This window comes from Brachyistius frenatus, unplaced genomic scaffold, assembly GCF_029030835.1.
Source record: "Brachyistius frenatus isolate BFR_SWC_R1_liver_20210118 unplaced genomic scaffold, ASM2903083v1 Contig_122, whole genome shotgun sequence".
NCBI lineage: Eukaryota > Metazoa > Chordata > Actinopteri > Embiotocidae > Brachyistius > Brachyistius frenatus.
In genome coordinates, this window is record NW_027210721.1 from 232,925 (window position 1) to 254,420 (window position 21,496).

The window sequence follows — 21,496 nt, forward strand, 5'->3', positions numbered from 1 at the left end:
CAATGTGTTAAGTATGAATCATGGAATTAGATAAATAAGGAAATAACACCAGAGTGCAGGTGGGTTTTTATTTATAGCAAGCCAATTTGATTTATGTGAAGCAGTTTGAATTCAACAGCTGTTCCCCAACGAGCTGCACAACATTTAACATTGAACCAATGTAAGACGAAATAAAACTAAAATAAAAGGTTTGTTTTCATGAAGATTTGAGTGCTGGTGTTGATACCCGGTCCGACCAGCGGAGGCAGCAGAGCACCAACCGTCACAGCTGTCTACCGGAAACAGGAAGTACAAGACGAAGCTAGCCGCTCACTTGCTAAGGTTGCTAACTAACACGGAAGCAGCACAGCGTGCAAACTGGTCGCATTAAATCTACGAAAGAAGGCTCTCTTACTTGTTTTGAAAGGTAATGTAACATTTTTAATATTTCAAGTGTTGTTTATTACACGAATTTAATACAGTTCCCCAATTTTGTTATCTTTGTCGGAACAATTGGTGCGTTGTAGCCGCAGCAGGAGCTAATTAGCCCGACTAGCTGACCTGCGCGACCAAAGAGACGCAGCGGCTCGCTGCTGAACTCATTAAGATGAGACGCACTTCTGCTGCTCCGACGTGAAGATGAATCTTCCAGTGAAACAGTCCATGTTGTGATCACCTACCCGAGAAGAGAGCCCACCACGGCGGCCGGTGAAAGGCGCCCAGCCCGCCGTTAGCTGCTGGAGCCAGGCTGCTAGCTTTAGCGTCAGACATGTTTCAGAGCGCAGAAAAAGGGTTTTGCTTTTAATTTAATATTAAAGACAATTTGTTGACCGGCAGCTCTCCATATCTCATCTAACGTTATCTTTACAGTCAAACATCAACCGTGAGTGTTGATCTGAAAGGCTGCAAACAGGTTTGGTCGGTTGACCAACTGTCACATTAAAAGGGACAGTGGAGGCCCAGAAACGTCTTCCGGTCCAGATTATAATGTTATTAAAACACGTCCGGATTATTATGTTATTAAAACACGTCCGGATTATAATGTTATTAAAACACGTCCGGATTATTATGTTATTAAAACACGTCCGGATTATTATGTTATTAAAACACGTCCGGATTATTATGTTATTAAAACACGTCCGGATTATAATGTTATTAAAACACGTCCATATTATTATGTTATTAAAACACGTCCGGATTATAATGTTATTAAAACACGTCCGGATTATTATGTTATTAAAACACGTCCGGATTATAATGTTATTAAAACACGTCCGGATTATTATGTTATTAAAACACGTCCGGATTATTATGTTATTAAAACACGTCCGGATTATAATGTTATTAAAACACGTCCATATTATTATGTTATTAAAACACGTCCGGATTATAATGTTATTAAAACACGTCCGGATTATTATGTTATTAAAACACGTCCGGATTATAATGTTATTAAAACACGTCCGGATTATTATGTTATTAAAACACGTCCGGATTATTATGTTATTAAAACACGTCCGGATTATAATGTTATTAAAACACGTCCGGATTATAATGTTATTAAAACACGTCCGGATTATAATGTTATTAAAACACGTCCGGATTATAATGTTATTAAAACACGTCCAGATTATTATGTTATTAAAACACGTCCGGATTATAATGTTATTAAAACACGTCCGGATTATTATGTTATTAAAACACGTCCGGATTATAATGTTATTAAAACACGTCCGGATTATAATGTTATTAAAACACGTCCGGATTATAATGTTATTAAAACACGTCCGGATTATTATGTTATTAAAACACGTCCGGATTATAATGTTATTAAAACACGTCCGGATTATAATGTTATTAAAACACGTCCGGATTATTATGTTATTAAAACACGTCCATATTATTATGTTATTAAAACACGTCCGGATTATAATGTTATTAAAACACGTCCATATTATTATGTTATTAAAACACGTCCGGATTATTATGTTACTAAAACACGTCCGGATTATAATGTCCATCCGGATTATTATGATTTATGTTAAAACACGTCCGGATTATAATGTTATTAAAACACGTCCGGATTATAATGTTATTAAAACACGTCCGGATTATAATGTTATTAAAACACGTCCGGATTATAATGTTATAAAAACACATCCAGATTAATGTTATAAAAACACGTCTAGATTAATGTAATAAAACACATCCAGATTATAATGTTATAAAAACACATCCAGATTAATATTATAAAAACACGTCTAGATTAATGTAATAAAACACGTCCGGATTATAATGTTATAAAAACACATCCAGATTAATGTTATAAAAACACGTCTAGATTAATGTAATAAAACACGTCCAGATTATAATGTTATAAAAACACATCCAGATTAATGTTATTAAAACACATCCAGATTAATGTTATTAAAACACATCCAGATTAATATTATAAAAACATGTCCAGATTAATGTTATTAAAACACGTCCAGATTAATGTTATTAAAACACCTGTCAGTTGTGATGCTCTTCAATAAACTCAATAAATGTGTTTTTGTTGTTTAGTTGGTTTGTTGTGGAGACAAATATACTCTTATATATTTTGGTCCCAAAGAAAATAAAAATGTTCAGGAATTCGTATCAATGATGTGTGTTGTTATACGATGTGTTTATATTTAAAAATATCACTGACCAAAATATTCTTACGTAAATATTTATGAGCTGCACACACACTGAAGAAAATGATGTGTTACTCTGTTTGTTTATTATTTAACAGTATAATACTCAATAGAAGGTGTTCAGGCTGTTGGACATTCATTACGTGTGTTTTCAAGCTTTCAGGCTTGGATCCGAGGTCCTGTGCCATTTTTTCTTGAACTCTTCAGTTACTACTATCATGGCTGCATCGCTGGTTTACAGTTATTTTGGTCTAAATTAAGGAATTGGCTGCGGACGGACTAAGTTTTGGATTGGGACTAGGAATAGGATCAGGACCGCCTCCACAGCTATTTCTGAAAGCAAGACGTGATCTTAAAGTCTACAGGTGCCCATTCTGTGTCAGCAGTGCCACTCAACCACCATGTCGGATGGCCGGATCTATGTGGGGAATCTTCCTGTGGATGTCCAGGAGAGAGACATTGAGGATCTCTTCTACAAATATGGAAAAATCCGTGACATTGAATTGAAGAACAATAGAGGCACAATCCCTTTTGCCTTCGTCCGATTTGAAGATCCACGGTGAGTTTTCAGGACGGTCTTTGGCGAGTCGAATCACGTCCCCCTTGTTGGACGCCTTAAATTGTGAGGTGTAATATCTCCAGCAACTGCCAGCAGGGGATGGATGGAGACAGCATATCCGAGCTGTGAGCGCTAGGTGTGCTTTGGTAAGGAGTTCTTTGCTCTCTCCTCTTAGGGATGCAGATGATGCTGTCTATGGAAGGAATGGATATGGATACGGGGACTCCAAGCTGCGAGTGGAGTATCCTCGTACCACTGGTGCTAAATCTGGTCCAATGGGAGGCGGTGGAGGAGGGGGAGGAGGAGGAGGAGGAGGAGGACCTAGAGGAAGATTTGGACCCCCAACTCGAAGATCTGAATTCCGGGTCATAGTGACTGGTAGGTGGACGTCATGAGTCGTAGCCAGTTATTATATATCTCTCTCGGTGCGGCCTGGAAGTCAAGGGGACTACTAGGAAGGTGGACATAGGAGTCGTAGGCAGATATGTGTCTCTCTCTTTCTCATGGCGGACTGGAGGACAAGGAAACTAGTAGAGGACATCATGAGTCGTAGGCAGATATGTGTCTCTCTCTTTCTCATGGCGGACTGGAGGACAAGTAGAGGACATCATGAGTAGGCAGATATGGTCTCTCTTTCTCACATCATGAGGACATCATGAGTCGTAGGCAGATATGTGTCTCTCTCTTTCTCATGGCGGACTGGAGGACAAGGAAACTAGTAGAGGACATCATGAGTCGTAGGCAGATATGTGTCTCTCTCTTTCTCATGGCGGACTGGAGGACAAGGAAACTAGTAGAGGACATCATGAGTCATAGGCAGATATGGTTCTCTCTCTTTCTCATGGCGGACTGGAGGACAAGGAAACTAGTAGAGGACATCATGAGTCATAGGCAGATATGTGTCTCTCTCTTTCTCATGGCGGACTGGAGGACAAGGAAACTAGTAGAGGACATCATGAGTCGTAGGCAGATATGTGTCTCTGTCTCTCATGGCGGACTGGAGGTCAAAGGGACTAATGGATGAGGTCAAGTCCGCTGCTCAGATCATGAAAAACAAAACAGTAAACTGAAATTGTTCATGTTGCTGAATAACCCCAAACAGCGGCTGTACGGACTGGTAGGTGTCATTTTGTTTTTGTGTATCTTTAATTATTTGTTGTGTGCTATATTCCTCTAATGTTTGAGTGGGCTGCTTAACTAACAGCAAACACTAAAAGTCGAAGGCTTCTTCGAGTTGTTTGTCTGAGCCTGTCATACAGCACTGTGGGGTTATGGATGTTATTTATATTGTCATATATTCACACCACCTTTTATCAGCAAAGATTAGACTTCTTTGACTGTCTGTATTCTAAATAGGATTTTGTGACTATTTCCTTTGTGTTTAATTATTCTCCCAAAGAGACTTAAAGCAAAACGGTTAATATTTGGAGAAACAGTAAAAATTTGTCCCTGCAGTGATTTTGGATTTGAATTGCCAGACAGATTTAAGCAAGGAAGTATGTTTTGTCCCATCACATTTGTCCTTTCCCATCCAGGGTTACCACCAAGTGGGAGCTGGCAGGATCTAAAGGATCATATGCGCGAAGCAGGAGATGTTTGCTTTGCAGATGTGCAGCGAGATGGAGAAGGAGTGGTGGAGTTTCTCCGCCGAGAGGACATGGAGTACGCGCTCCGCAGACTGGACCGGACCGAGTTCCGCTCGCATCAAGTGAGCGCCAGAGTCAGTAGATGGAGTGATTCCTTTCCTTCAGATGGTGAAAAAAGCAACCGTTGTGTTTGTGTTTTCGTTTGTAGGGTGAGACTGCTTACATCCGCGTCTTCGAGGAGAGAGGGACTCCGAACTGGGGTCGGTCGCGCTCCCGTTCCAGATCCAGAGGTCGCTATTCTCCTCCGTACAACAGAGGATCTCCCCCCTCGCGCTACCAGTCGCCTCCACGCCATGCTATGTCACGACATAGTCCGCCCCCCCGGAGGCACCCCCCCCAGCACCACAGCCCACCACCACGCCATTATCGATAGAAAGGTTCGTCATGTGTAGATGATTTGGAAGAAAGTTTTTGTAATTCTACATTTTGTCTTTATTTGTTTTGTTTTTTTAACCCCAGGCCTCCTCATAGGACAAACCTTTAGTTTCTTGATACATACATTCCATGATCAGGAACCCCTGAACAACCTGCTCCTCCCAACAGCCTTAAAGAAGTTTTTCTTGTGTTATCAGGAAGCGGGATTGTTGTGTTTTTTGATTGCTGGTAAACATATTGGAGATTTCTTTTATAAAGAAATCCTGGGTTGTGATGTCAAACTTTGACAAGAGCCCATTGACACATGTAATGTTAGATTGTCCAAAACAAATTTCGCAATTCATAAATTGACTAAATGTTCCTTTGTGGGTCACATTTCAGTAGCTTTAAGTATTCATTTTTTGCCAATCATAAGAACCAGTGAAGCTAATCGATATCGTAAAATTAGTGAGACTTTTAGAGTAGTGTCACCTGTCTCTTTTTTTTTTTAATGTGTACCGCTGATCGAGGTGGCCTGGAGGTGGAATATAATTTGTATGCATCTTTAATGATTTTCTTTACCAATAAAATGCAGACTTTTACTGTGACATTTTTGTTCCTTTTTAAGTGGGTTTTTTTGCACAGCAGACATTTTGAGCGTGTGGGAACAGAACTGGTTATACTTCACTTTATCGTTAACTTGTCTCTGGTTGAGGTGTCCCAGTAGGTCAGACAACCAGGAGGGAAGCTTTATTATTTACCCCAGTGACTTCCAGGTACAGTTTGTCCAAATGTCCAATTTTATTTTTAAAATCACAAAGGTTTATCATCATTTCTATCAAGGCATAAAATACTTTGACTCATAATATCCCACACTTATAATCTATTCAACTTTGATCTAAGATACTGTATAGTGTGGTTGAAATGTCACCGCTGTGTCTTCATGCTCTGAATATGAAGCATTGTTTGCTATTAACTGGCCCAGCAGATAATTGAAACTTGATTGGTTCAAGCTCTGAGTTAAAAATAAAGGATGGTATCACATTATTTCAAATTTGTCTTCAAACAACACTCACATGTCCAAAAGAGTGATGGAAAGGTTCCAGAGCTCAGATGCCGCTGTGGGAGAACAACACAACGTCGTTGTAGAACGAGCGACACTTAGTTTAGGAAAACCTGCCGAAATAATTCAGACTCAAAATGGACAAACGGGCACCAGAACAAACTATATTGTGCTTAAACCCTTCTTTTAAATATATCATGTAACTTAGTGCCATGGTTAACTTCTGTGGATGTAACTTCACATTAGATAATTACGAGATTCAACTGTCAAGTGTTTAGAAAACTTTTGGAAAACACAAACGAGGCACATCGGATGCAAAATATAAGATTTTTAATACACAATAAATTAATTCTACTTAGTGACCATTTTAGAAGACAGAAAAAAAAATAAAAATATATCTATTTCCAATGACATACTTTTACCTTTCTTTTCATTATAATCAGACTAAGCCCATATACAGACATCGTATTGCATTTAATAAATATGTACTAGCTTGTTTTTTTTTTGTACAATAAGTCGGTTTCTTTTTCACACATTGTATACTGTAAATCTTCTGACAACAAACAGCAATACACAAACAGCAATACTCAGGCATGTTTTAGTAGATCATATGGAGACACATTAGCAGTGATATCAAAACACTGGAATTTCAGCCACAGTGAATCCAACGCGGGTGTTCGAAAGATGCACTGATGAAACAGATTTTCTGACTTGTTGTTGGTATCTAGCTACGTAGAACATTTTGTGTTTATCTGCTTTAGATTTTGAGATATTCAGCTGTCTCCCCAACAGATCCGAAGCACAGACCGTCCCTGATTGCATCAGGATTACTGTCTCCCATGAATGTCTCCAGGACATTTAGTGTTGCCATTAAATGTTGGAAGTCATTTATCATCACTTGAACAAAGGAATTTCCATTCACCTCCACTCTATCAGATTAGCAGCAGAAGATTCAGTGACGTATATCTCAAGATCTGCACTCACATAACCTACATATCTACATGGCTACATACCACTGGGCTGATCGTCTGGTGTTTACGAGGCTGTAGAAACATGATCAGGGCTTCAGAACGATCAGCACGTAGCTGAAGTTAAGAGTGAGCAGCACTGCAGTACAGTACAACGCAGGAAACTCTGGAGTGAGGAGTTATTATGTTCAGTCAAGCAGAGGTGAGCATCTTAAGAGCGAGCCCTCCGAGGAACCAGAGGCCACCGGATAAAGAGCGAGCACAAGTTGGCTGTTCTTTGAAATAAAATAACCCATCATGGTGGAGGCTGCTGTCCATAATGTACCTGTGAATGAAATATTGGCTTCAGATGAAAGGTTAAGTGGCGAGCACTCAAAACTGGTTCTCAGCAGCTATGGACGCCGGGACGTTGAGGAAATATCAAAGAAGCATGTTCAAGGAAAGAAGACCGAAAGCCTTGTTGTCAACAGGTTCGGCACATAGAAACACGTGAGGGTGTGTTAAAGACAAGGCAACCGACATCGGAGGGGCAAGAAATCTCTCAAACTCATGTTGAGGTGGAAGTGAAAGAGGGAAGTGCAGAGTGTGAAGGAAGCACGCTGCTGTCACTGCAGACTCCTTCGAGTTCACCACCAGCTGAAAATCAACAGCTCTCATAATTCTGCATGGAAACAGTCTGTTCGCTGTGCTTGTTTGATTTTATGAGAACCAACAGCTGAAGTGTTCAGCCGAAGCAGCATTGTGTAGTTTAAGTGGAGGAAGAAAGTACCGAACGTCTGCATGAACCATTGGAACGAGCTGAGAAGCAGCGCTTGCACTGAAAACAAAAAGCTAGCAGAGGAGTCAAAGGATGAACTTCAGCAGGTTGAATCACACCTTAACGGATGCATAGAGGAGGTCAGAGAAAAGAGGAGCGCACAGTATATAAGAAGTTGGCCAGGCTACCAGAGGAAATGGTGATACTGGATATGCAAACCATGTGCAATCATGCTGGGCTGCACACACGTCACGTCTGCATATCCTGCAAGCTTGCGGGAGGCAAACACATGAAGGAGACCATCGAACGTCAGAAAGGCCAGAAAGTGGCCTTCAAAATGGCGGTTGAGAAGCGAGTCGGTGACCACACACTACTGACCAACCCGAACTGTCCACTAGTACCTCTACTGTTTACAAAACCAAATCATCTCATAACACCAGATACCATTACTGAAAATATATTCAAGTGTATCACAAAATGTTTAACCATGGCAGCTACAATTTCAGCCAAATAATGATAATACTGAAAATATATTCAAGTGTATCACAACATGTAGAAATTCAAATGAATCGTTTAGAATATCAATGCAGTGAAAAATTTGGTTGCTGTATCCCTGAAAAAATAGCAAAATTTAAGGCAAAATAAAGAACATCCTGAAGCAGTTTCAACAAGGGTACATTCACCAGGTGAACAATAACGCTTGAAAAATAAATGTACTGGCAATAATGGCATCTCCTCTTTATAGAGAGGAGCAACTGGAGAACAGTTGTTACACAACTATCTTAGAATAATGAGCAGCTTTAATGACCAGTTTATCTGTTATTGGCACCTGCCAATCACATCACTTCCTCTCCTCTTCAACATGTTACGACTGTGTGGTTGTGTCAGTACCTTTGAAACAATTTTGCACAAAGAATTATGGGAGCTTAAACAGCAGCATCGTGTATCACTTGTTTTCTATGAGAGTCTGCACTTTGTGGACCAAGTCTCGGGCCATCATCAAGACCTGCGGGACGTTGTGATGCTCCGCCATTTCTACAAGAGAATGTAAAAATCAGTTCAGCTTACATGAGATAAAATACTTAAAATTGATAATAATATCTAGAACTTTTTATTCCTTAAAATTTTAAAAGTCTTTTAAAAAGAAAACTATCTACAAATATGTTTTTTTTTTTTTCAACTTTGGACTTTATATTGAAATGGTTGTTGGATGCTTTATTTTTCTTTAACTGATTATCAGAATTGTATATCAGTGTAGAATAAATGTGAGTGAACTATCAATTGCTTTTCAACACTGTTTCCACCATAGTAGCATTCGTATTTCTGTTATCTCATCTTACCGTTGAAGAACTTGATGATATCTGTGAAGTCCATGTTATTTTCCAAGATGATGTCTTTATACATCTCCACGAGCGCCAGAGCGACGAAGAGCACAAAGTGCTCGGAGGAGGTGTGCTTGGCCGCCCAGATGGTTTCCCACAGAGAGAACACGTCATCATACACCATTTCTGTTCAGAAAACAACCACAAATCAGATCACATACAGCTTCATGTGATGACTTCACAGGCATCAAGCAAACATTAAGACGCTGGCATCTCCTGTCACCTCTTTTGAAGTCCAGAAGGAACCAGCGATAACAGAAGTAGAAGTGGGTGTAGTCTCCATTCTGCTGCATCAGTTCAAAGAGCTCAGAGTCCAGGATCTGTTTGTACGAAAACAAAATGTCACCACATTACAGCTTTTGTCTGTATGCATATCATATATATATATATTATATATTAAGTATATATTAAATTTTTATATTCTTCACAGTAAGAGAAACGTTTTATTTTGCATTATCCTATTAAGTACCTCTTAGTACCTTATTGATTCAACTGTAAATCTCAGGCAGTTATAAAATGTTGATGACTGTATCTGTGCATGAATATGTTCATACCTGGATAAGAGAACGCATGTTTGCAAAGTGAGAGTCCATGGCACCCCCATGAGGAAAATTCTGGTTCATCCTCTTCATCAGTTCAGTGAAGCAGCTAAATGCCATCACCTCTAGATATCCCACACATATACACATGGAAGGAGTTATTCATTTAGCCATTGATATGCAGTTATCATAGCTGACATATGATAAAAATCACACTTAAAGTGTTTTACTGACCATCGTCCAGAATGACCAGAAGGGGAGCCAGCAGGTCACACATGCCCTGGACGTAACCGGTATCCAGATGCTGCCAAACGTAACTGCAAAGACACCGCAGGGTTCAGATTGTTTTTGTTTCAACTGTTGGGCTGAAACCAACTGCAGAGAGAGATTTGTCATGTTGTGGCTTTTACCTGCACATGATGTTACGCAGCTTCTCCAGGTTCTCAGGCGTGAAGTACCAATACGTTCTGTCACAGCGTCTGACATCTTTGTCAATGCGATGCAAGTTAATCAAGTACATGTCCAGTGTTTCTTGCTGGAGAAATAACAGTACATAAAGTTAGTATATTAATGACTAAAAGAAAGGCTGTCTTTGAGTCAGTTTGTTGTGTGATGCTTACAGAATAGGTCTGCTCCTCTGAGGATTCATCATATTTGGATTCTCCTCCCACTTCTGCAGACTTTGGTTCAGTGAGCACATTTTCCATCTCAGGCTCCTCTTCAGAAAGACCCAGGTCGGTGCCCTCAGGACTGGTGTTACACGCTGTGTCCAGATGGTGATCTAGGACAAGGTCCTCGGATGCCATTTTCGCTCTTTGTGCCAGGGAAACTGGAGGAGCAGCCAAGCCTACCAAAGGCCTGGCCTTAATGTCCTCCGAGGTCACGCATGTTATCCCTGAAGGAATGTCCTCCATTTCCAACGCAGAAGGAGAGTCATCAGAATCCGCTGTGTCTGGAGACTGCCGTGAGTGGGACGATAAGGACAAGCTCCCCCTGGATGCCGACTGAAGAGCATTCAGGACTTGTCTGACTGGAGAATTTAAACCAGGTTTGTCAAATGGAATTTCTGCAGCTTTTTTGGTTTCAGCAAAGTCCCAAACTGTTGCTCCAGCCTCTTTTGTTTCTGGTTCTGTGGCCTTGATCGTTTGTGACAGGATTTTTTCAGACATTGTCTCAGGTTTTTTAGAAATCTCAGGCTTGTTTTCACTCGGTGGATTAGTATCTTTTTCTGCCGTAAGTGGACAAGATGGCTCCTCTTCCAAATCTTTGCTCTTCCTGTCCTGAAGAGACATGGTCTGCCCCAGAGGAGGTGCTTGGAAATATTCATTGTAAATCTCTGTTTCTAGCTTTAGAACATTTGTATTATCTGGAGCAGATTTCAAATTTATATTTGTGTCGACTGCTTTTAAAACTTCAGACAGCTCTTGTGTCGTATCTTTTTCTTCTGCTTCAGCTTTCTCCTCAGCTTTAGATGTCTCTTTAGACTTACTGATTCCAATCTCCTGATCTCCCTCACTTTCTGAAACCATCTCTGTCTTTTGGGTCTCGGCCTTGTCCTTGGTTACTGGGTCCTTCACATGCTCCCGTCCTGATTCAGAGGTTGTGGGCTGACTCTTTACTGGCTGTGATCCAGCTGCAGTTTCCTCACTGAAGACTTCAGATGTTTCCGCTGTCTGCTGAGAAGTTGTAGAACCAACAGCTGACTCGGTTACAGGAGGGCTGTTGTCTGAACCTGGACATTGATCTGACAGACCCAGGGGGGAGGGGTTGCAGGAAGGAAGCCGTGGGCTGTCTATGGTCTCATTTTGGACGTCCTTCACTGGACTGCTGTGATGTACTTCTCCTTGTTCAGCTCTGGACTCAGTCTCAGTCTGATCCGCTGCTTCAACCAATTCAAATATCTGGTAAACAAAAGAAAGTGGGGAGCATGTGATACATTTTGGATCAAGTACAAGTGAGATGGACTAATGTTAAAGTAAAAATAAACGTCTGATAAGTCACTAATGAGGTGATACAATGGTGACTGAGATGGTGCCCCACTGATGAATGTCATTTGAATATTACAAACTGAACGAAGGTGTCTGTGGCAACAACCTGAAATTTATACTTCTGCTTTATCTGAATTTCATAATAAATGGTTGATAACGGCCTTATAACAAGTCAGTGGACACTGATGTTATTCAACCTGTTATAAAAAATTCTCTACCACAACTCATAAAATTGAAGCAATAGAAATTAAGCACAACAATGCAGCATCCATTTTCTTCAAAGCTGTTTTGAGGCAGCATCTCCACAGAAAGTGCCTCGCTCAGCAACCTTCTCAAAATGGCAGCAGGCTGCATTTTAAAAACTGATATAGTCTGGTCCCAGTACAGGGACCTCCGGGATGGGAGGGGTTGGCCTACAGACCGTATCAGGTCAAACATTCAATCAATACTTTGATTTATGACCATATACCTGCAAAACCAACAGTAGTGCAGCTTAAATCCAGCCTCTCGGAGCCACTGATGTGACTGTCGACTGATGTTAATGTAAGAAACAACCAACAAACTCATTACTCTGTCTGTGATGCCCATGTCTGCTTATCATTCCTTTCCTTTTTAAATGTATTAAAGTTTTGTCCAGTAAACTATGAATTGTCACAGATATTGCCATGTCCTCTAATTTGTCCTCCTCGTTTGCTGTTAATAATTTAATTGTAATACAAATGCAACAAAAATGAACTATTTATGTTTTGCAAACCAGTTTCTGAACATTGATTTTGACGTATTTTTAATGAAACGTAGGAAATCCGTCTAAACAGCTATGATATTTTAAAAATGAGAACATCATAGTAAACTGTGCAGTATCAGATATTTAAAGTGGGTTAAAATGTGTCATGTGAAAACATACTGTGGTCTTGTCTTGTATTAGAGAGGGTTGTTGCTGTGCTGTGATGACTACCTGTGCGCTGCTGCTGGAGTCGCTCTGTGAGCGGGCGTTCTGCGGATCTGAGCTGCTGCTCAGTGACGACTGGAGACGGACGAAGTATCACACCAGAGGAAGAAAGAAGAACTGTTAGCCAAGTTCTCTTTTCATAATGCTACAAACAGCTCACGTCTGTTGTGATGTAGGTTACATAATGGAGCCCATTCTTATGTTGAGAGTTCAAACTTGCATCCGTGCTGATGGTGGAGTCCCGCTGCACCGGTCCTCTTTCCACGCTGGCTCCAGATGAACATCTGGCGAGGGCCTCAGCGTGCTTCTCTCGCTCCCTCTGAAGGACGATGGCCTCACAACCCTGCCACTCCTTCATAGTCTGCTCGTACATGGTCCGCATCTGCTCATCAATCTGAAACAGAAAGCCTGTGTAAGCAAAGACTGTAACAAAACACAGGGTGTGTGCACGCGTCTTTACAGATGGACATCACACATGTACCTCCAGCCGGCATTTCTCCGTCATGCTGAACTGATAATGTCCCAACAGGAAGGGCCACACTTCTTTGCGTAATGAAGGGGCCACGCCACCAAAATACACAAGCCTGTGTATCTCCTTTTCCTCATAGGCCTGAAAAAGAGAAGTCTTTTTTTATTAATTAACCCACACGGAAATGGCACACTAATTAAAAGAACCATTTCACGCATCGATGAATCACAACCAGAAGCTGTTTGATGGCCTCGTTTTAATGTGTGAATCTTACAGAGCTGTCCTTGAGGAAACCGCCCCAGACCTCCACAGAGAGGCCTCCTCGAGCATCAGCGGGTACGTCAGGGTCAACTATACTGGTGTTGACCAGCGCAGAAAGGTGGGTACGGACCGTGGACAGATGACGGCAGTACGCGAGCCCTAGAGAAGAAAGATACGACTCATATTCACTGTGGGACTACTGTCATACATGACTGATTAGCATAAACTGGCAAAACCAGCTTGCATGATTCTCAAATCATAAAACGTGAAGCACAGTTGTTTATACTCACATCCATAAAACGCACGGGAGATTATCTGGTATTTCATGGTGTCACACAGGAGCTTTAAGGACGCTCTGGGGAAGTCGGAAAATCATAAACTTAGTGAAGTGGAATAATCTGAAAGTAGATTTGAGCCTGTCCCTGGGAAATACTCACCTTTCCTGATTACAGCCATTAGGCAGAGAGCCATCAGAGGAGCCGTTCTGTGAGCAGGACGAGCACGAAGACTTTCTGGGCGTTGGTTGCCACATATTAACGCCCTGATCCATCAGCTCCAGGGCCACTGCACAGCAAGCAGACATTATCAATGCCGTTGCTACCGTTACCATCATAAGCAAGTAAAACCAGATGGAACTCCAATAGATTTAGACATTGAAGTTCATGTATGCAAAGCGTAATAATAAAAAAATATATATAGTGAAAACAAGAAAATGAGAGGATGGACAAGGGGACGTGGCAGATAAATTACTTTATGTCCTTGCGGACTATAATGTGAAATGGACACACAGTCACAAGGGAGGCAGGAAAAATATTACAAATGCAGCCATCTGAGATGAGAGAGAAACTGAATACAAAGATGTAACAGAAACAGTCTGAGGTGTCAATTACGTATTAAGAGAATAAAGCAGATGTAATCTATGATGATTCTTCATTGGATTATCTCAGCGAGGCAGAATAGGGAGATTAAAAACACTTACTGAACTCCATCTGATTGCCAGGAAAGAGGATCCGAAACACATAATCGGTTGCTTCATCATCTTCTTTATCTGATACAGAATCACATGAGCTGTGTGGACTCCTCTTCCTCAGTTTGGGGAAAACCTTTCCCTGTGAAAGGAAAGCCAATATACTCATGTTTGCTCACTCTATATAGAGATAGAATAATGAATAGATCAGAACTATTTAATCATCCAGTGCTGACCTTTCCTCTCTGATTCCAGAGTGGAGGGTCCAGTTGTCCGTGAGGTAGCAGGCCGGTCTCCAGGCAGGTGAGAAACTGGAGCAGGTGACCTCCTTTGGGGAAATGCAGAGGAGGTCTCTGGATCCCATCTTGGCTCACCAAAACCACTGTCCCCCCACTGTTCACTGGAGAAATCAACACAGAGGTAGATTTAAAAAAAAAACTCCTGAGACTTATGCTTTGGGAAATTGAGGACAAATTGTAAGAAAACTGTACCTTGCTGATGACAGTGGAGATACACAATCTCGTCCAAGCGAATGGTCATAGCGTAGTCCCAGTAAACACTGAGGAAAAAGATGAGTAAGCAGAGTCAGCTGTGTAAAAACAAGATTTGATTTCTAATAGATTGGGCTCTATCAGTCTAACCTTTTTTCAGAATCTAGCTCCCCGACATTGCCATTCATCAGCTGATTAGGTGTCCATTTCAGTGTCATGAGATCTGCCGTTTGGTGGAGAGAAAGGTAGCCTGGGATGGCCTCCATGTCATCTCTCTGCAGACACAAGCAAACGCTAACAAATCTCAACTTGTCTTGTTGTGCGATTCAGATCAGTTACCTATGAATCCATTCACCGATGCATCAACTTCCCCAGAGAGTAAACAAGCTTCTCTTAATATTCTCTCGCCTAAAGTATATACTGGGATTGTATTAAAAGTGAAAGAAAAGCACGTACCGGCTGCACCAGCACGTTATTCTTTCCAAACAGAAGAGTGGCTCTGGAGTTTTGGTGGAGTGATTCAACATAGTCTCTCACCCACATGAGAGGTCGATCGTCCATGCTACCGCTGGACTGTCTCTTCTGGATCTGTGATGGGTTAGGAGGACATCGACAGTATGACATGTGGATCAGAAGTTTCTGGCTGATTGCTGGTTGCTTTACAAGACAGGAATAGATTCCTGGACTATCTAACCAGGGCAGGTCTTCTGGAGGGAGAATCCTGCCGACAGTGGCCACTGTGGATTCGATGCCGCTGTACCAGCTCATCAGCGGATGGATCGGTCCAGAAATGGTCAGCAGTCTTAACCTTGGTGTACTCCAAAGCACAAGGGCCGACTGTAACACAAGGTTGAGGAGTTTAAAGTTCTGAATGAGTATTTAAATAATCCAAAAGTTAGCACAAAAAGGCAAATACCCAACAGCGATGCAAGAATTGGTCCGTCCACAGGATCCATCAGCATGGCTTCTTTTTCATAGAACACACTGAAGCAAATGATGTTGACACAAAAAAATAAACTATACTTGCAGGAGATATAGATTTAACATCAAGATTGTCACATTTATGCTCATTTTCTTTTTCCATGCCAAAGCTGTCAAACAGTTCCCTGATGCGAACAGATATGATAATGTAGTATGTATGTTGACATTGTGAAAAAATAACAGTACATTGAAGAATAAATATATTTAATTATGTTAAAAAGTTTCAAAAAAAAAGTTGAGGTCAAGATGCACAGAAACTGGAACAGAAGCACTATCATTAGATAGTGAAGGAACAGACAGATGCTTAAGGCAAAATTGTGGAATTGATAGAAGAGAAAATGTTCTCAAGCTTGAAACTTGTCAATTCAAGAAATAACATATAAAGATACCTGCTGTTTTCTACCAAGTACAGAACAATCTTGTCGAGGAACTTCTCCATCAGAGCAGTTCGGATCCACAGGTGTCTCAGCGCTTGAGGAGGGAAGTTGGCCAACTTGGATTGCCGACTGCGGTCATTACTCAGTGAGGAATTGTTCTGTTTGCTAAAGAACAGAAAAAAGAAACTTGAGAGATGAGACGTCTGCGCAGGTTTTCAGAATGGAACAGAAAGACCGGTCCACAATTCATAAGGATGCAATGAAAGTAACAAACACGGTGAAAAGATAAACAAGACTAAAAGAGTCAGAACACATGTAATGGTATTATGTCTCTTGCGTCTCGCAGGCAGAAGTTAACATTTCACCTGTTTTCGATGAGCTGTTCCAGCTCCTGGACTTTGTGACAGAGTTCCTCAGCAGGCGAAAAGCTTTTTGCCACCTTCATAAAGAGTGCAGCGACCTTGTTACTGCACAGCAGGCCTGCAATACGACGCTTCAGTCCATGAAGCATGCAGGCCTCAACTACAGCTACACACACACACACACACACACACACACACACACACACACACACACACACACACACACACACACACACACACACACACACACACACACACACACACACACACACACACACACACACACACACACACAGAATATCAGTCAATATTTGGTTTAGATATTTTTTCTATTTCAATTTCATTTAATACATCTTTTGTGTTCTTGAGGTGGAATGTCTTTATTTGCCTGAGAGTTTTGTTTTTATCTCATGAGCACAATATAATTTCCTGTTTGTGAAAGCCTCAAGCGTTTATATTTTTTTTATATAAAAAACAGGTGAAAGGCAAGCACAGGGGGCACAAGCAGAAATAGCCTGAAATCAACACCGTCCACCGTTGCTAGGATATGAGGGATGTGAATCACATACGGCTCACTCCTGGTTAGTATCAACACCTTTGAAGGGTGTCTGTCTGCTTTCATTCATATGTATCCATCCATCCGCCGTATTACACATAAATAAACATAACTAATGAAAACAAATCATTATCATTTACATTCTTTGACCAGACTGTACAGGACTATTTTACACTGGGAGGTTGAACTCATAGGAGGTGACATGTCAATCGTCATTCTGTACTGTATATGTAAACGTGGCTGTGAGCAATATTGTGATCTATACTATTTATATAGAATATCCTGTGGTATAATGAAGGACATTTTTAGATTAGATACAAATATACCTATTTTAATGGAATAACCTGAGTAAGAATGATGACTTAGTGTGCAATGCAATAAAAAAACAGGCTGGAAAAAAACAATTACCACAGAAGGATATAATGTGGCTGCTGTCTGCATGCACAAATTTCCTTGTGACTGCCTCCTCCATAATTTGTTTCACCTAAAAAGAGAGAAACACATGGTGAGAAAGTCTTAATCAGGCTGGCACCGTGACATTCGGTGATAAACACAAAACAAAAAGCAGGAGAGTACGTGACGTGTTACAAGAGGTGGTGGTGAAGCAGCAGTACAATCCCATAAGGCATCTCTTCCAAGTACAGACAACGCACATGTGCTGCCAACAGAATAATGCGTTTTGGAAAGTGGGAATAGTGTCCTCAGTAACTTAACTCACAGGTTGTGACGACATCCTTCATCTGGTCTTTCAGTGTTTTCATGCACAAGCACAAAGAATCACACCCCCAACTTTACAAAAAACACTGCCTTGACTTGGGTGATTTCTTGAGCATTTGTAACTAAGCTCTGTACTATGGCAGCTTTCTGTTTGCCCACCACATCTGGTTTTCCCTCCTACTGTATGCCTTCTGTGCACCACAAACTTTGGATTCTTGATATTAAACATAAAACACATGCAATCTCCGGTCTGCTAATTCTCTTTGTCTGCTTTCCCATCTCATAACTTGAACTCGAGCACTGAAGGGAAGGGACAGAAACCCCGAGGATCTCTCCAAGCTTAACTGTTCTTCACTTTTTCTACTTATTCTCGAGGAATTTGGTTCTTGACACCCACTGATCATTTTGGGATGTCACAACTGAGATGCCTATAGGCAGACATTATCAGAGAAGTGTTTTCTTCTTGCATCTCTAAATGGATAAACCCAAAATTTAAAGCACCTCCATAAAGTTGGAGAGGAATTGGTTCCATATTAGTAAAACATGGTGACAATAAAGGCAGCAGATGCCAAAATACTCCGAATTTTAGTCTCGGGTCAAACTCCAAAATCACTGCAGCCTTTACCTCTAATGATGCAACTTAGTAATGTCTCACTGTACTCAAGTCAAATTGATCAATAACGCACATTTAAAAACTACAGTTTTTAAAGATGGTACAATAATAACAGACAAATCAATAAAACAACACGATAAGAACATTTCAAAGGCCAAATAAAAGACAATAAAACAATAAAAGCAATAACCCCCCCCCAAATAAAAAAGGATCACTGTAAGATCTTACTACCATGTACATAACACAGGCTTCCTTTTCTAAATCCATAATCTACAAGCCAAACCAGAGAAAAGTTTGAAGACATCATGTGGGGGGAGGGGGGGTGTATTCTGTCAGACTGGACAAAGCTCTTCCAGAACTGCAGAACACATTATGCAACTGTGTTTTTTTAGGGTGAACAACTCTCCCCATGACCATAAACTGACCGTGACATGAAAAATGTGACGTTCTCCATTTCACTTCATAAGATGTCAGTTTTTTTAACCAGCTTGTTGCCGCCTGTCATTATTATCAGTTAAAATATTAAACTTAAATGAACATGATTAAGAATACAATTATAGTATAAGTTGACATTGTGCTGAAATGTCCCCTCAGTCCTGATCTATAAATGATGTATATTTGTTGATTAGCAATGCAACATTTAAAAATGTAATTTTCTGAATGTAATGTAATGTAATGTTCTCTGTTCACGTATTGAAAGAGCAGCATAACAGTCCTGTCATAGAAAAACATGGGCGAACATATTTCAACATGCTTGTATTAGAATTGATTCAATTCAATTCTATTCAATTTTGTTTATATAGCTCCTCATCACACCACAGTTATTTCATGGCACTTGAAACAGTAAAGTCAATACAACACAATCTTGTAACAGCATTATAGAAAGGAAGCAACAAGTCAACAATCCCACGAGAGCGACATCTGGGAAGAAGAAAAATATCATCTATTATTTTACAAAAACCAAAAGGTTCCTTTTTACAATACAGGTCTGCTTGACTATTGCAACCAAACGGTTCTGTGGCACACAGAAGCAGCTAATCCTTGTTTTGTGCTTCTTCTGTATGAGCAGACAACATGCACGTCTGCTTTGTAACAAATACACATTTGCTGTATATCAACCAAAATCTGTTGTTTCAATATTATACTGGGTGTTACATCTACAGTATCATCGCTATGCCCCTCCTTGCTGCAGGATCTACAAGAGACATAAGTCCTTTTTTTTTAGAGGCAGTGAGTCACAGGTGAGGGGGAGCACGGACACCACAAGTCTGGGAGCACCTGCTTTCCTAGGAATGACTAAAACATCCTGTTGTCTTTCCCCGGGGAACCATGGAGGCACTGAGCAGCCTGGAAGGATGCTGTGCTCTCAATATTCATGTCCAGATGTAATAATAAAACATGCTGCTGGCTGGAGCACCAAGTAAAATACCAAATACAACAGATGGCAAGGTCACACCTTAAAGTTTGTAATAATAAGATGGTGTGTTAAAAGGATTGTTCGTGTCATCATCATTTCCTGAGAGAAATAGAATCTAGAGTATGAAGAAGAAACCGTTTTTTCATGAGTAGAAACAAATGAAACTGCTTCATAAATGTGTGGGTTTCTCTTCCGATATAAAACCATCAGTATCACCGTCATCATCGTCATCACCATCTCACCAGTCTACCAGCAGATAAAAACAGACCGGTATCTGCCCGATGTCCCTGTGAGCCTCATCACTCTTATGATGGAAGACAAACCGTCAGATTGATCATGAAACGGGCCTTTGAGGCGTCGTCAAACCCGATGGACGGTTTCCACTCACACACACGTCAACACAGCTCCGGTAAACAGAAACTGGGATGAGCAAGAGGGAGAATAAAAAGCGACCAACCTCCTTCTTTACATTGCGCAGCAATTTCTGGCGCGTCTCGGCCTCTGTCACGAGAGAAAACATGATGAATATGCTGATCAGAGGCTGTATTGGAGATTAATGATGAGATGCTCACGACAGGAGAAGAACTGCGGCGGCTGTACCTCCCATCTCTCCGGGCGAAGTGAAGCGGCTGGCACGCACAGCTTTCTGGAGAAGATCTTCACTGCAATCCAGAGACGAACCTGATTGAACAGAAAAAGGCAGAGAGGCTCCGGGATGGATGGACGATGTTCTTCAGCACCGGAGGAAACCTTTCTGCTACCTCACCGTGAACCACCACCCCTTTAAAGTCACAGTAGCCTTTACATTAAGGTGCACAACGTCAACATCTACACACACATCGTCCACTCCCTTTAACACACACACACACACACACACACACACACACACACACACACACACACACACACACACACACACACACACACACACACACACACACACACACAAAGAAAAAGAAGTAGATCAAACTATGTCTAAATATCTAACATTGCCTATATTGATTGTTTCTAACATAAACTAAATCTAATTAAATATTATGAATATTTTGGAATTTCATAAAAAATAAAAAATCCTAATCCCATATTCCTTAAAGTCTTCAGAGCCTCATCATTCCCCCACCAGTGTAACATCATTAAAGTTAATGAGCCTCAGTTCAAATTAATGAATGCCTCTTTGTCCTGATAACACATCAGAGTGAAGGGAATAACAATAACACTTCATTATAATGAAACCAAATACAGACAACGCTGTTTTTCACTTCAATTAAATACAACTGTCAAACTAAATCTCATCTTAAACATACTTTTGGAGATATTTGCAGTTGTGTAGTTTTCACATTACCAGGCCGAAGGTTGGACACCTGCTCAGTCGAGGCTTTCTTGTCTCGGCTGGTCACACAGCATTTATCACAACGGTGAAAAC

At 40.9% G+C, this 21,496-nt stretch overlaps 2 protein-coding genes across 8 annotated transcripts; one reads left to right on the plus strand and one right to left on the minus strand.

Moving 5' to 3' along the window:
• Positions 1-295: 295 nt before the first annotated feature.
• srsf9 (serine and arginine rich splicing factor 9) lies at positions 296-5,824 on the plus strand. 6 transcript variants are annotated; one of them, XM_069713762.1, is made up of 5 exons: positions 296-406; positions 2,814-3,216; positions 3,392-3,594; positions 4,752-4,924; positions 5,011-5,824. In XM_069713762.1, the coding sequence occupies exons 2-5, from the start codon at positions 3,059-3,061 to the stop codon at positions 5,233-5,235; spliced, it is 759 nt and encodes a 252-aa protein (XP_069569863.1). In that variant the 5' UTR covers positions 296-406; positions 2,814-3,058; the 3' UTR covers positions 5,236-5,824. The 6 variants fall into 6 exon arrangements, with proteins under 6 accessions (XP_069569863.1, XP_069569865.1, XP_069569868.1 ...); XM_069713764.1 differs by having other exon boundaries at positions 3,016-3,216; XM_069713767.1 differs by having other exon boundaries at positions 3,023-3,216.
• A 768-nt stretch (positions 5,825-6,592) lies between these two features.
• sgsm1b (small G protein signaling modulator 1b) lies at positions 6,593-21,003 on the minus strand. Of its 2 annotated transcripts, XM_069713742.1 has the most exons (25): positions 20,674-21,003; positions 20,531-20,574; positions 17,735-17,810; positions 16,774-16,936; positions 16,421-16,573; positions 15,967-16,034; positions 15,745-15,887; positions 15,507-15,638; positions 15,201-15,325; positions 15,051-15,118; positions 14,796-14,959; positions 14,572-14,701; positions 14,030-14,156; positions 13,883-13,947; positions 13,606-13,751; positions 13,344-13,472; positions 13,083-13,256; positions 12,869-12,937; positions 10,546-11,826; positions 10,336-10,460; positions 10,160-10,242; positions 9,941-10,050; positions 9,610-9,706; positions 9,345-9,512; positions 6,593-9,039 (listed from the first exon to the last, which is right to left on the minus strand). In XM_069713742.1, exons 1-25 carry the CDS (start codon positions 20,678-20,680, stop codon positions 8,951-8,953), a joined length of 3,936 nt encoding a protein of 1,311 aa, XP_069569843.1. In that variant the 5' UTR covers positions 20,681-21,003; the 3' UTR covers positions 6,593-8,950. The 2 variants fall into 2 exon arrangements, with proteins under 2 accessions (XP_069569843.1, XP_069569842.1); XM_069713741.1 differs by lacking the exon at positions 20,674-21,003 and having other exon boundaries at positions 20,531-20,593.
• Between the last annotated feature and the right edge of the window lie 493 nt (positions 21,004-21,496).